This window comes from Erpetoichthys calabaricus, chromosome 4 (assembly GCF_900747795.2).
Source record: "Erpetoichthys calabaricus chromosome 4, fErpCal1.3, whole genome shotgun sequence".
Lineage (NCBI taxonomy): Eukaryota > Metazoa > Chordata > Cladistia > Polypteriformes > Polypteridae > Erpetoichthys > Erpetoichthys calabaricus.
The window spans coordinates 257,745,791-257,758,805 of NC_041397.2; the positions used below are offsets into that span (position 1 = coordinate 257,745,791).

The window sequence follows — 13,015 nt, forward strand, 5'->3', positions numbered from 1 at the left end:
CAGAGGAAAGCAAACAAATCAATAGGGCTGTTTTGCTTTTAAGTATGCGAAGCACCACGGCACAAAGCTGTTGAAGGCGGCAGCTCACACCCCCTCCGTCCGGAGCAGACAAAGAGAGAGAGAGATAAAAACAAACAAGCAAAAATCAATACGTGCCCTTTGAGCTTTTAAGTATGCGAAGCACAGTGCAGCATGTCGCTTCACGAAGGTAGCAACGTGAAGATAATCTTTCAGCATTTTTAGACGAGCGTCTGTATCGTCTAGGTGTGCGAACAGCCCCCCTGCTCACACCCCCTACGTCAGGATCAGAGAAAGTCAGCGCAAGAGAGAGAAAAGTAAGTTGGGTAGCTTCTCAGCCATCTGCCAATAGCGTCCCTTGTATGAAATCAACTGGGCAAACCAACTGATGAAGCATGTACCAGAAATTAAAAGACCCATTGTCCGCAGAAATCCGCGAACCAGCAAAAAATCCGCGATATATATTTAAATATGCTTACATATAAAATCCGCGATAGAGTGAAGCCGCGAAAGGCGAAGTGCGATATAGTGAGGGATCACTGTACACATGTCAAGAGTTTAGTGCCACACATTCCAGGTAAAGTACCTCATTTCCTCACAATAGTGAATGAGTTATCCTAAACCTTAGACGATTATGCCTCGCAAAAGACCGGTAGAAGCGGTCTTTTCCGAACAGAAACGTCAACGAAACGAAAAAGACCACACTCAAGAACCAAATGCAACACAGGAGGAAGCATCCCGTCAGCGTGAAAGACGAAACCAACAAGACAGAAATCACAGAGCAAATCCAACACAGGAGGAACCATCCCGTCGGTGTGAAAGACGAAACCAACAAGACTGCAATCACAGAGCAAATGCAACACAGGAGGAAGCATCCCGTCGACACGAAAGACAAAACCAACAAGACCGCAATCACAGAGCAAATGCAACACAGGAGGAAGCATCCCGTCGACGCGAAAGACGAAACCAACAAGACCGCAATCACAGAGCAAATGCAACACAGGAGGAAGCATCCCGTCGACGCGAAAGACGAAACCAACAAGACCGCAATCACAGAGCAAATGCAACACAGGAGGAAGCATCCCGTTGATGCGAAAGACGACACCAACAAGACCGCAATCATAGAGCAACACTCACGCAATTACCTACACCTTACTATCTTCATGCAGCCACCGGAACATTTGTTATTGAGGACAACATCGACCAACATTTTTGTGGAAATTTACAATTACTGTGCACATTCTGTGGTGCAAAACATTTCTCTGCTGAACAACCAGCAGATAAACTGTTTAACATCTGTTGTCACAAAGGAAAAGTGAGTTTATCTCCGATACGAGTATCTGCTTTACTGAAGTGCCTCATGACGGGACAACACGAACACTCAAAAAACTTCATGAACAACATAAGGTCATTTAACAGTGCATTAGCCTTTGCTTCAATGGGTGCTAAAATTGCTCCTCCTCCCGGATATGGGCCCTACTGCTTTCGTATTCATGGACAGATTTATCACAGATCTGGGGCTCTACATCCTGAAAATGATGATCATCATCGATTTGCTCAACTTTATATCCTTGATCTTGATGAGGCGTCTGCACAAAGAATGCAAATCAAAGAGAACTCTAAATTCAACCCCAACCTCATGACCTTGCTGAGTTCATTCATGAGCAACAATAATCCTTTTGCTGAAGCATGTAAAATGCTTTATGAGGTGGAGCAGCAATGTCTCGCGGAAGCAGCATCACGGAATCTGCAAGCACCAATAGTGTCATTGGCGTTCATTCATGATAGAAACCAGGACCATATAATATAATAAAAGACCATAAAATATACATTCACCTGCTTCAGCAGGCTTTTCAACTAGTTAAAAAAGAAAAGGGTACAGTGGTACTCCATCTGAAAGTCTGGGAAAGACCAGTCTAGAAGGAGCAGAAGAAATTAAAGAAGAATATCAGTACCAAATTACAGAAAACACTCTCTAGTAGGAGTCAAACTAGTGAGTGGAACAATTAGCATATTGTAGAACCGCTGATTTAACAGTTCTTGCAACTTTCACATTGAGACATGAATTGATTAAGGAGGTGCATTTTAATAATGTATTTTAATTGTGTTAAGAAAAACTGAACAGATACCTTGTATGTCAGACACAAATTATGCATTAAGGGCAACTAATAGTGAATCCATTGGAACACAGGTAAGCTAATATAATGGATTCAGACAAAAATAAATAACAGCAGTAATCCATTCTTCGTTAACTACTTCATTCCCATCCTAAAACAAAATGGTTTTTTTCCGCAAAAAAAGGACTCTTGTGTTGCCACATGACTGAGAATGTTTTCTTTCAAACATGTTAAAGCAAACTAGGGATGCACAAACCAGTTGAGTTTCTTCGTGCAGGCCCCAAGCCCGGATAAATGGGGAGGGTTACATCAGGAAGGGCATCCGGTGTAAAATTTTGCCAAATCAATATGTGGACAACAATACAAATTTCCATACCAGATCGTTTGAGCCCCGGGTTAACAACGAACGTCACCAGTACTGTTAGCCAACAGGGTGCTGGTGGAAATTGGGCTACTGTTGGCCGAAGAAGAAGAATAAGAAGGAGAAGAAGAGAGGGGAGACGTGTCTGGAGGCAGGAGGAAGGTAAAGAGAGTGGAACTGAGGGTATGAACTTTGAATGTTGGCAGTATGACTGGTAAGGGGAGAGAGTTAGCAGATATGATGGAGAGAAGAAAGGTTGATATATTGTGCATGCAAGAGACTAAATGGAAGGGGAGTAAGGCCAGGTGGATCGGAGGTGAATTCAAATTGTTCTATCATGGTGTGGATAGGAGGAGAAATGGAGTAGGGGTTATTCTGAAGGAACAGTATGTCAAGAGTGTTTTGGAGGTGAAAAAGAGTGTCAGACAGAGTAATGATTATGAAGCTGGAAATTGGAGGTGTGATGATGAATGCTGTTAATGCATATGCCCCGCACGTTGGGTGTGCAATGGATGAGAAAGAAGATTTTTGGAGTGAGTTGGATAAAGTGATGAACAGGGTACCCAAGGGACAGATAGTGGTGATTGGAGAGGATTTCAATGGACATGTTGGTGAAGGGAACAGAGGAGACGAGGAGGTGATGGGTAGGTATGGTGTCAAGATTAGGAATGAAGAAGGTCAGAGGATAGTGGATTTTGCCAAAAGGATGGACATGGCTGTGGTGAATACATATTTTAAGAAGAGGGAGGGACATAGGGTGACGTACAAGAGTGGAGGAAGATGCACACAGGTAGATTACATTCTATGCAGAAGAGTCAATCTGAAGAAGATTGAAGACTGCAAAGTGGTGGCAGGGGAAAGTGTAGTTAGGCAGCATAGGATGGTGGTCTGTAGGATGACGTTGAAGATCAAGAAGGGGAAGAGGGTGAGGGCAGAGCCAAGGATCAAATGGTGGATGTTGAAAAAGGGAGACTGCAAGGTTGAGTTTAGGGAGGAGGTGAGACAGCCACTGGGTGGTAGTGAAGAATTACCAGACAGTTGGGAAACTACAGCAGATATAGTAAGGGTCACAGCAAGAAGGGTGCTTGGTGTGACATCTGGACAGAGGAAGTACAGGGGAGTATACAGAGGAAGACGATTGCAAAGAAGAAATGGGATAGTCAGAGAGATGCAGAAAGTAGACAAGAGTACAAGGATATGAGGTGCAATGTGAAGACAGAGGTAGTGAAGGCTAAAAAATTGGCGTATGATGAGTTGTATGAGAGGTTGGACACTAAGGAGGGAGAAAAGGACCTGTACCAATTGGCTAGACAGAGGGACCGAGCTGGGAAAGATGTGCAGCAGGTTAGGGTGATAAAGGATAAAGATGGAAACGTACTCACAAGCAAGGAGAGTGTGTTGAACAGATGGAAAGAGTACTTTGAGAGGCTGATGAATGAAGAGAACGAGAGAGAGAAGAGGTTGGATGAGGTGGAGATAGTGAAACAGGAAGTGCAACGGATTAGCAAGAAGAAAGTAAGGACAGCTATGAAGAGGATGAAGAATGGAAAAACCGTTGGTCCAGATCACATACCTGTGGAAGCATGGAGGTGTTTAGGAGAGATGGCAGTGAAATTTTTATAACCAGATTTGTTTAATGGAATCTTGGAAAGTGAGAGAATGTCCGAGGAGTGGAGAAGATGTGTACTGGTGCCAATATTTAAGAAAAAGGGGGATGTGCAGGACTGTAGTAACTACAGAGGGATAAAATTGATGAGCTACAGCATGAAGTTATGGGAAAGAGTAGTGGAAGCTAGATTAAGAAGTGAGGTGATGGTTAGTGAGCAGCAGTATGGTTTCATGCCAAGAAAGAGCACCACAGATGCGATGTTTGCTCTGAGGGCGTTGATGGAGAAATATAGAGAAGGCCAGAAGGAGCTGCATTGCGTCTTTGTGAACCTGGAGAAAGCATATGACAGGGTGCCTCGAGAGGAGTACTGTATGAGAAAGTCGGGAGTGGTAGAGAAGTTTGTAAGAGTTGTACAGGATATGTACGAGGGAAGTGTGACAGTGGTGAGGTCTGCAGTAGGAGTGACGGATGCATTCAAGGTGGAGGTGGGATTACATCAGGGATCAGCTTTAAGCCCTTTCTTATTTGCAATGGTGATGGACAGGTTGACAGACGAGATTATACAGGAGTCCCCGTGGACTATGATGTTTGCTGATGACATTGTGATCTGTAGCGATAGTAGGGAGCAGGTTGAAGAGACCCTGGAGAGGTGGGGATATGCTCTAGAGAGGAGAGGAATGAAGGTCAGTAGGAACAAGACAGAATACATATGTGTAAATGAGAGGGAGGTCAGTGGAATTGTGAGGATGCAAGGAGTAGAGTTGGCGAAGGTGGATGAGTTTAAATACTTGGGATCAACAGTACAGAGTAATGGAGATTGTGAAAGAGAGGGCAGGCAGGGTGGAATGGGTGGAGAAGAGTGTCAGGAGTGATTTGTGCAGCAAGAGTGAAAGGGAAGGTCTACAGGACGGTAGTGAGACCAGCTATGTTATATGGGTTGGAGACGGTGGCACTGACCAGAAAGCAGGAGATAATATCTTTAACTCGGTTACCTCCAGCTCTAAGATTTGCATTGGGTGTGACAAGGATGGATAGGATTAGAAATGAGTACATTAGAGGGTCAGCTCAAGTTGGACGGTTGGGAGACAAAGTCAGAGAGGCGAGATTGCGTTGGTTTGGACATGTGCAAAGGAGAGATGCGGAGTATATTGGGAGAAGGATGCTAAGGATAGAGCTGCCAGGCAAGAGAAAAAGAGGAAGACCGAAGAGAAGGTTTATGGATGTGGTAAGAGAGGATATGCAGGTGATGGGTGTAACAGAACAAGATGCAGAGGACAGAAAGATATGGAAGAAGATGATCCGCTGTGGCGACCCCTAACGGGAGTTACTGAACAAAGAAGATGTTAAAGCAAACTAGGAGAATGAGTCTCTTAGACCCTGTAATAGTATAGCCAGTGCAGGGTTTTTCTTTGTCATGAAAGGCTAGTGTGTGGTTAGATTCAATTAATAAAAATTAAAAGTTCTTTCAATAACCCTGCAGGATCATTTATTAAGTACCCATTCTTTGACAAAGGACAAGGATGGTTGGATTGTACTTTGGGCTTTAAACCACCAGTAAAAAAATACTGTTTAAAGGCATCACAGACCCCATGGCATTTTCCAATGATTATAGATTTGCAAGATCCAACTTTGCATGCATTGATTAAGCCAGAAATTACCAATTCAACTTACTGCGGCAAAACATTTGACCATTGCAAACACAGTTTGAATCAATTCGCTCTTCTTTTCTACAGAGTACTAGCAATACCGAGAATCTTTGAAAGGCATCAGTGTGCCAGGATGTTCACAGTGTAGCCCATGCACTAAAGCAGTTTTTGCACAATCACACAACCAAAGAGGGTGTTTTTTGGCTGTTTATTACTGAACGTTCTGTTAGTTGCACTGGATAATGTTATTTAGGCTTCCCAAATAATATATGCGCAATAGACTCTGCTCATGTGTGAATAATAACATTTCCAAACATAAATGGAGGCTAACTGTGTAGCATCCTGGCCTGCTAAAATTTAATAGCATCAATTCACAGGCAATCCTCTTAAATGAAACTGATGAGTATGCCCAGTTGTACTGAGCAATAAGACATTCTGATCTAGGTTTGGGCCCCTCTACTAGTGATAGAAAATTAAACTTCCAGTACTTTTGTTTGCTATACATACACACACAAGTAATTGCATTTACCGCTCACTGTTCTTCTCTGGCTTGGATTTACAGAATATGAGGACACTGTACTCTTTGAGCAGTAATGTACTGTAGTTTTCTTCTAATATCCATTAAACACGTGTTTTATTTATTTGTTTTAATTTCAAAATATCACTATCATGCATATCCAGATTAATATGCATTATACATAACACTAAGATGTGCATGATTACAGTCTTGTGCATAACAATACTGACTTTTTTGAAATGCACAGAAACAGCAAGAATTTCAAGGAGTTTTGGTCAAACGTGTCTTTTGTTTTATTATTTATTTTTTAAATCACACACTTCTTGGTAAGATTTGCATGATTACAGTCTTGTGTATAACAATACTGACTTTTTTGAAATGTACACAGACAGCAAGAATTTCAAGGAGTTTTGGTCAAACGTGTCTTTTGTTTTATTTATTCATTAAATCACACACTTCTTGGAATGTACTACTGTACTACTAGCCACCAAAATGGTCACGGTTACTTCTGCTATCTAAGAGCTTCAGCTTACTGGTCTGGAAAAGAGTCCTGGCCTGGTCTATATGCAGATGCACTTTTTTCCCCCCATACATTTGAAAATAATTAATGATTTTCAATGGGAAATTTGGAAATTTTAAAAATTTTATTCTGCTTGATGTATTTGAGATACCTAAATGAACAATTAACGGTCTTGACAAAATTCTTTAAAGAATAAGTGTGCCATATCACAACAAAACTGGTCCACAGAGGACCGAGTTGTTTTATGCGGTCAGACAGAAAGACATCGGCTTTTGCAATACATGCTTTGCATATTATATACAAACATATCTAAAAAGGCATCTTTTACAAGAAAACTCTACTTGTCTAATTGTACTTTCAATTGACATGCAGGCATCCATCCTTATCACCATATGTTAGTCAGTTGGATTTACAAACATAAAAATTGTACAACTTACAAATATAAATGCATTTAGGTCAGTTAAAGAATTAATATACACCTTATACAAATATAAAGCACCATGGTTATAGTAAGCTATGGCACTGATTACATATATATAATTTTTGAAAAAAAGAAACCAACCTCTTCAATTTTCTTTTCAATCTTCAGTTCTCCATTTTCTTGCAGTGATCTGTTAAGGATAAGTGACACAATTGAAAATGAATGTCTGAATTTTGCACTCTCCAAAAAACATAATATCATCACCACATACAAGCACAGTAACATATCAGAAGGAAGAATTAACTTATATTTTTATTGAAACAAGGGTATTCCACATGTTGCCTACTAAGGAAGGAGATAATTTAAAAACAAACAAGTTAAATCATTATAGAATACCATTTACATTACTTAGAGAGCTCTTTTGAATAATATGGTAGTCTTGTCTTCTTATAGAATACGCTACCGTGGCTGTCCATTTGTCTAGGATTTTAAATCACATGTAGCTCACAAACCGTTTGACCTATTGACCTGAAATTTGGTACACATATACTACGTGACCTCTACTGTTCGCTTTCGGGGTGATGATTTTTATTACTCTTTTTATTTTATTGTACAATCAACTCTCGGCAGTGGGCACCGGGGCGACCATGCGGTGCATGCATATGGGCGCCATTTTCAACCCTACCACCTTCGCCATCACTTCCCCTACCTCTTCATATCTTAAATCATTCTTGAGGCAGATTGAAGACTTAAGTGCCAGCTTAAGTGAAAAATTAAGAAAAATGTACTAATTACAACAGAAACACTGACTTAATCGGTTTTTAACGCGAAAAGATGCCAATGGAAGAAGAGAAGAAGCGGGCCGCAAGAGTGGAGAAAACAAGAGCTGCCCACGAAGCAGCAAGTGCCACACCCTCTGAGCAAATGAATGCTAAATGTACAGAGAATGAGTATGAAAACTATAAGTCAAGTGTATTCACTGCACATTATCGTGCAGTATGCTTATACTGGTGTTTGTATATAACCTTATGTAATGTACCCTAGTGCAAGATATTTTATAAATAAAAATGTAATGCAAAGCAGCATTTACCAGGGCATAGTGATGAGGAAATAAAATTAAAGACAATCCAAATATAAAATGTAATGACAGTGAAATATGAAAAATGCTGAGATCGCTGGAGCTACTTCAACATAAAAAAAATACTATAATAATATCACCTAAACAGACTTCAATGGGAATATTACACTAATGAAGACTTTATTCACCAAAATGTTAACTGGAAAAAACTACAGAAAGCAAAGCATAGTAACTGATAGTCAGTGTTTGCTTTTAATTCAATATATTAAATCAGTAATAAGAGGAAAGAACAACCTAGATTGAATATTCTGCACTAAAACAGACACAATGCATGGATTAGAGATAACTGAGCTATTCAGATGTAGTGATCACAATACACAGTAAATTTCAGTGTTTTAGCATAGCACACATAAAAAGGTTATGAGGTTGTTGAGGAAGTGTAAGGTAGGATTAAATGTATAGTACACGTGATGATAAGATTATTGAAAAGTTTACAGGTATTAAGAAATGTAAGAGAACTCTATAGTTTAACAGTATGGGCCTAAGAAAGCGACAGAAAAAGCAGCTCTATAATTTGTATAGGCAAATAACACTAGCACATCAAAAAGGTTTATGAGCAAAAGACCAAACGTTAGAAAGAAATTTAGAACTACCAAATGGCAGCTGCAGAGGAATACTGCAGGTGACACTAATTGGTTCTTCCAGTATTTTAGTTGAAAAGGAACCATGAGGAAGAAAGTAAAGTGTATTAGGAACAATAAGAAAAACATAAAATATGTTGGAACCACAAATGACATAAATTAATTTTTTCTTATAAATTAAGCAATAGACTAAAGGCCACACTATGGTGGTTCAGAGAGCTAATTTACAAAGCCTAAACCATTTCTTAAAGAAACCACATTCCATGTGCTACTTCAATGACGGATCGACCTAAATTTCTTTTCAACATTGAATCAAATAAAAATTAGCTGAGCTTACCCGAAACATTTTCATTAACATGAAGCTGAAAAATCTTAGTCAAAAGTAGCTTTAAACAAATTATTATTCTAACACGGATGATGAAAAGAACACAAATTTATATGGATACAAATATTGTTATTAAGCAATCAACAAATATGTAATAATAAAATAATTATAATACATTTTATTTATATAGCGCCTTTCCCATGCTCAAGACACTTTACAATGAAGGTATTAAAATGTATATTAGGGCTCGTAGCAGTACTTTATCTGGTCCTGTCTCTACTTGGCAAAATTAAAGGCCGTAAATATTTTCTTCTGGGTTACTATCCCTCTGCAGAATTTTAAAGTGTGAGACTGCAGAACCAGTTTGAAGTCTTTTGTGCACCACATAACCCAATATTGCAGCAATATACATACCCAGGGAATGTGCTTTTCTAAATGAACAAAATTAATTCAAGGGTAATATTTTTTAAACAAACAACAAATTGAGATTATAGAGTAGCATGACAGAAGTGTTCAAAATTAGAAAAGGGATTTTAAGTTAGCTATTACTTTAAAATCAGATCTTCAGTTCAGTTCACTCAAGCACCAAAAATACATAAAAAGGAAAACAAATTATGCTAAAAACTGAATACAATTACAGAAAAACAAAATTACCTCATATTGGCATAGGTTCCCCAAACAGCTGTAAAAAGAGAAAGAGACAAGATGTGAACAATAATATAAAAAAACAATCAGTAAAAGGATTATACTTTTTTTTTGCAAAGTATGCATAATATTAATCAATATGATAAAAATAATTCTCTTTAAATGTTACCTTATGTAAAACAAATGAAGTAAAAAGCTACTTATTTGTGGGTAAGCTAAAGTAAAAAAAAATTCAGTTCACCTATCACAATTCATCTGAATGTAGAAGAGAAGGATTTAATTTGAAAACATTTGCATTTGCTAGGTGACCACTTGCAGATTTCTAAAACTCAGGCTAGAATGGATTTTTTTTTTTTTTTAATATTGATAAAATCCTTTTTATCAGTGGCAGTTATTTAACAAAAAAAAAGAAAAACACTGTAAAGAAAATGACCTATGTTAAGTAATTGTTTATTTTCTCCAGTGTCAGCTTTGAGCTTCTACAACAATGGGACTGAAAAATAATGCAAATGACTTTTTTTCCCCCTCAAACATATGTAGTAATAAAATGCAATGCCTTTTTCATTCCACCAAATGTTGCATCATTAGCACTACTGACGATAATCCTATAACCAATGCCATATAAAATTGCAGCAACTGAAAAAATTCTTAACTTAATAAAGGAAAAAATAGAAAAAATAGGATGTATTTGTATAATATAGTCAATATATGTATTTCTGTCAATCCGGCAATTACACTCAGTTGAACATATTCAAATTTAATGTTTGTGATATGCCATCTACTGGAATATATTGGAATAGATTTTGTAATAAAATACATTACACTTTTAGCTTTATCTATGCTGCTTGGGAATATAAATGCAAGATTAAAATTTGTGAAATATAAAATGTCATGTACAAGCCATATATAGATATAAGGATTATAAAAACTTTACGATTAATATACAGTATATATAAAATATATCTCACTTAATATGGAGTACTAAACTTCAACCCAATTTTGGAGTGTTGCAGGAAGCAACAACCATTTTCTACAGGCCCATTATTAAAAACTGTTTTCACTTGCCAAGGACAAGCAGTAGCTTCCCAATGTGGATGACCTCTATTTTTGCAGACTTTAATGGAAAACCATTAAGATCTTTTATGGTCCATCAACACCCCATCCACAATCTATTTACTATGTTCATGTCTCGTCAAAAACTTGGGTGAATGAAGATCAGGATTTCATAAAAGCGCTCCTTCAGATGCTGTTAAATGAAATGTATGCACTTAATCTTGACCTTAAGACTAGCCTTCAAAAAAATTCAGTCAACTAACAGCAGAGTTGCTTCGGGATGGATCAAAAAAGACATGACAATGACAATACTTGTAGGTACTTCACATTTTAGGAGGACACACCTAAAAATAACACTACATGACCAAATGTTTGGACACATACACATATGAATTTGTTTGACATCCCATTCCAAAACAATGGACATTAATAAGCATTTGACAGATAACAGACCCCACTCTTTTGGGAAGGTTTTTCATAAGATACTGCAGTGTGTCTGTAGGATGTTGTGCCCATTTAGCCAAAAGAGCACTTATGAGATTAGGTACTGATATTAAATGAGAATACCTGTCTAGCAATTGGCATTCCAATTCATTTTTCAATACATCTTCAGCAGTGTTACTGACAGGGCTGTGTGCAGGTTACTCAAGATCTATCACACTAAATTTGTCAAACCATTTCTTTATGGACCTTGCTTTGTGCACAGGAGCAGTCACGCTGGGAAAGAAAACAGCCATTCCTAAACTACTCCAACAAAATTGCCTAAAATACTATTATATGCTCTAGCATTAAAAGAACCCTTCACTGAAGCCAGGGTACCTAGCTTAAACCCTAAAAAAAAACCACTCAAACATTATACCACCACCACTAAATTTCACTGTAGGCACTACACAGTCTCAAAGGCAGCATTCTCTGGGCATCCACCAAACCTAGATTCATTCATCAGACTGCCAGATAGTGACATGCTTCCACTGTCCCAGAGTCCAGTGTCGGCTTGGTTTACACCACTCCAGCAAATACCTGGTATTATACAGAACAACAATTTTTATTTCTATACCATATTTTCATACAAAGGATGTAGCTCAAAGTGCTTTACAACAAGTTAAACATTTATATTAAGTATGTAGTTATATACAAAGAAAAACAAATTAAATTTAGATTCTAATAAATGGTACAGGGCGGCATGGTGGTGCAGTAGTAGCGCTGCTGCCTCGCAGTTAGGAGACCCGGGTTCACTTCCTGGGTCCTCCCTGCATGGAGTTTGCATGTTCTTCCCGTGTCTGCATGCGTTTCCTCCCACAGTGCAAAGACAAACAGGTTAGGTGCATTGGCGATTCTAAATTGTCCCTAGTGGGTGCTTGGTGTGTGTGTGTGTGTGTGTGTGTGTGGGGCGCCCTGCCTGGGGTTTGTTTCCTGTCTTGTGCCCTGTGTTGAACGGGATTGGCTCCAGCAGACCCCCATGACCCTGTAGTTAGGATATAGCGGGTTGGATAATAGATGGCTGGATAAATGGTACACAAAAGATAAATAAACAATGCATACTTACAGAAGAAAGATATAAAATAAGGCGAACTAGAGTCCTTAAAATACTGAATTTTCTTTTTAAGTTTCTAAATGACAATCCAATGATAAGGTCAGATGGCCATTGAGGACAGAAAAAAAAAATTTAAAAAGCAGGGCTGAATTCTACTCTTAGGCTTTTGTGCAGCTGCTCAGCCATGGAAATTCATTTCATAAAACTTCCAACTGTTCTTCCAGGACAGTTCTTGTGCCGATGTTGCTTATAGAGACAGTTTGGCATTCCGTTGTGATTGATGCAACAGAAGATACGTGATTTTTACACTGTGATGGATGGCCAGCAGCTCAACCCGGCCGGGATACCCCTGGAATAAAAGGATGGGGGAATGCAACAACTTGCCAACACTGCTTCCCCCAAGACGATAGATGGCAGCGGTGCCCAGGATGCCCGCAGGGCACTATGGGACTTGGAGTTTGGCAGCACAGCCGTGCAGGGTGCCGTGGGTGCCGCCAGGGGACGCTGTGGGAAGTTGGAGGGAAAATAAA

General features: G+C 39.0%; 1 protein-coding gene across 1 annotated transcript in view; it reads right to left on the reverse strand.

Moving 5' to 3' along the window:
• Positions 1-13,015, reverse strand: part of uxs1 (UDP-glucuronate decarboxylase 1) — a 145,678-nt gene that overhangs the window by 115,732 nt on the left and 16,931 nt on the right. The window contains exons 2-3 of the mRNA XM_028800679.2: positions 9,908-9,935; positions 7,351-7,399 (exon numbers count right to left, since the gene is read on the reverse strand). Coding sequence (XP_028656512.1) covers positions 7,351-7,399; positions 9,908-9,935 — 77 coding nt within the window. The remainder of the gene's footprint in view (positions 1-7,350; positions 7,400-9,907; positions 9,936-13,015) is intronic.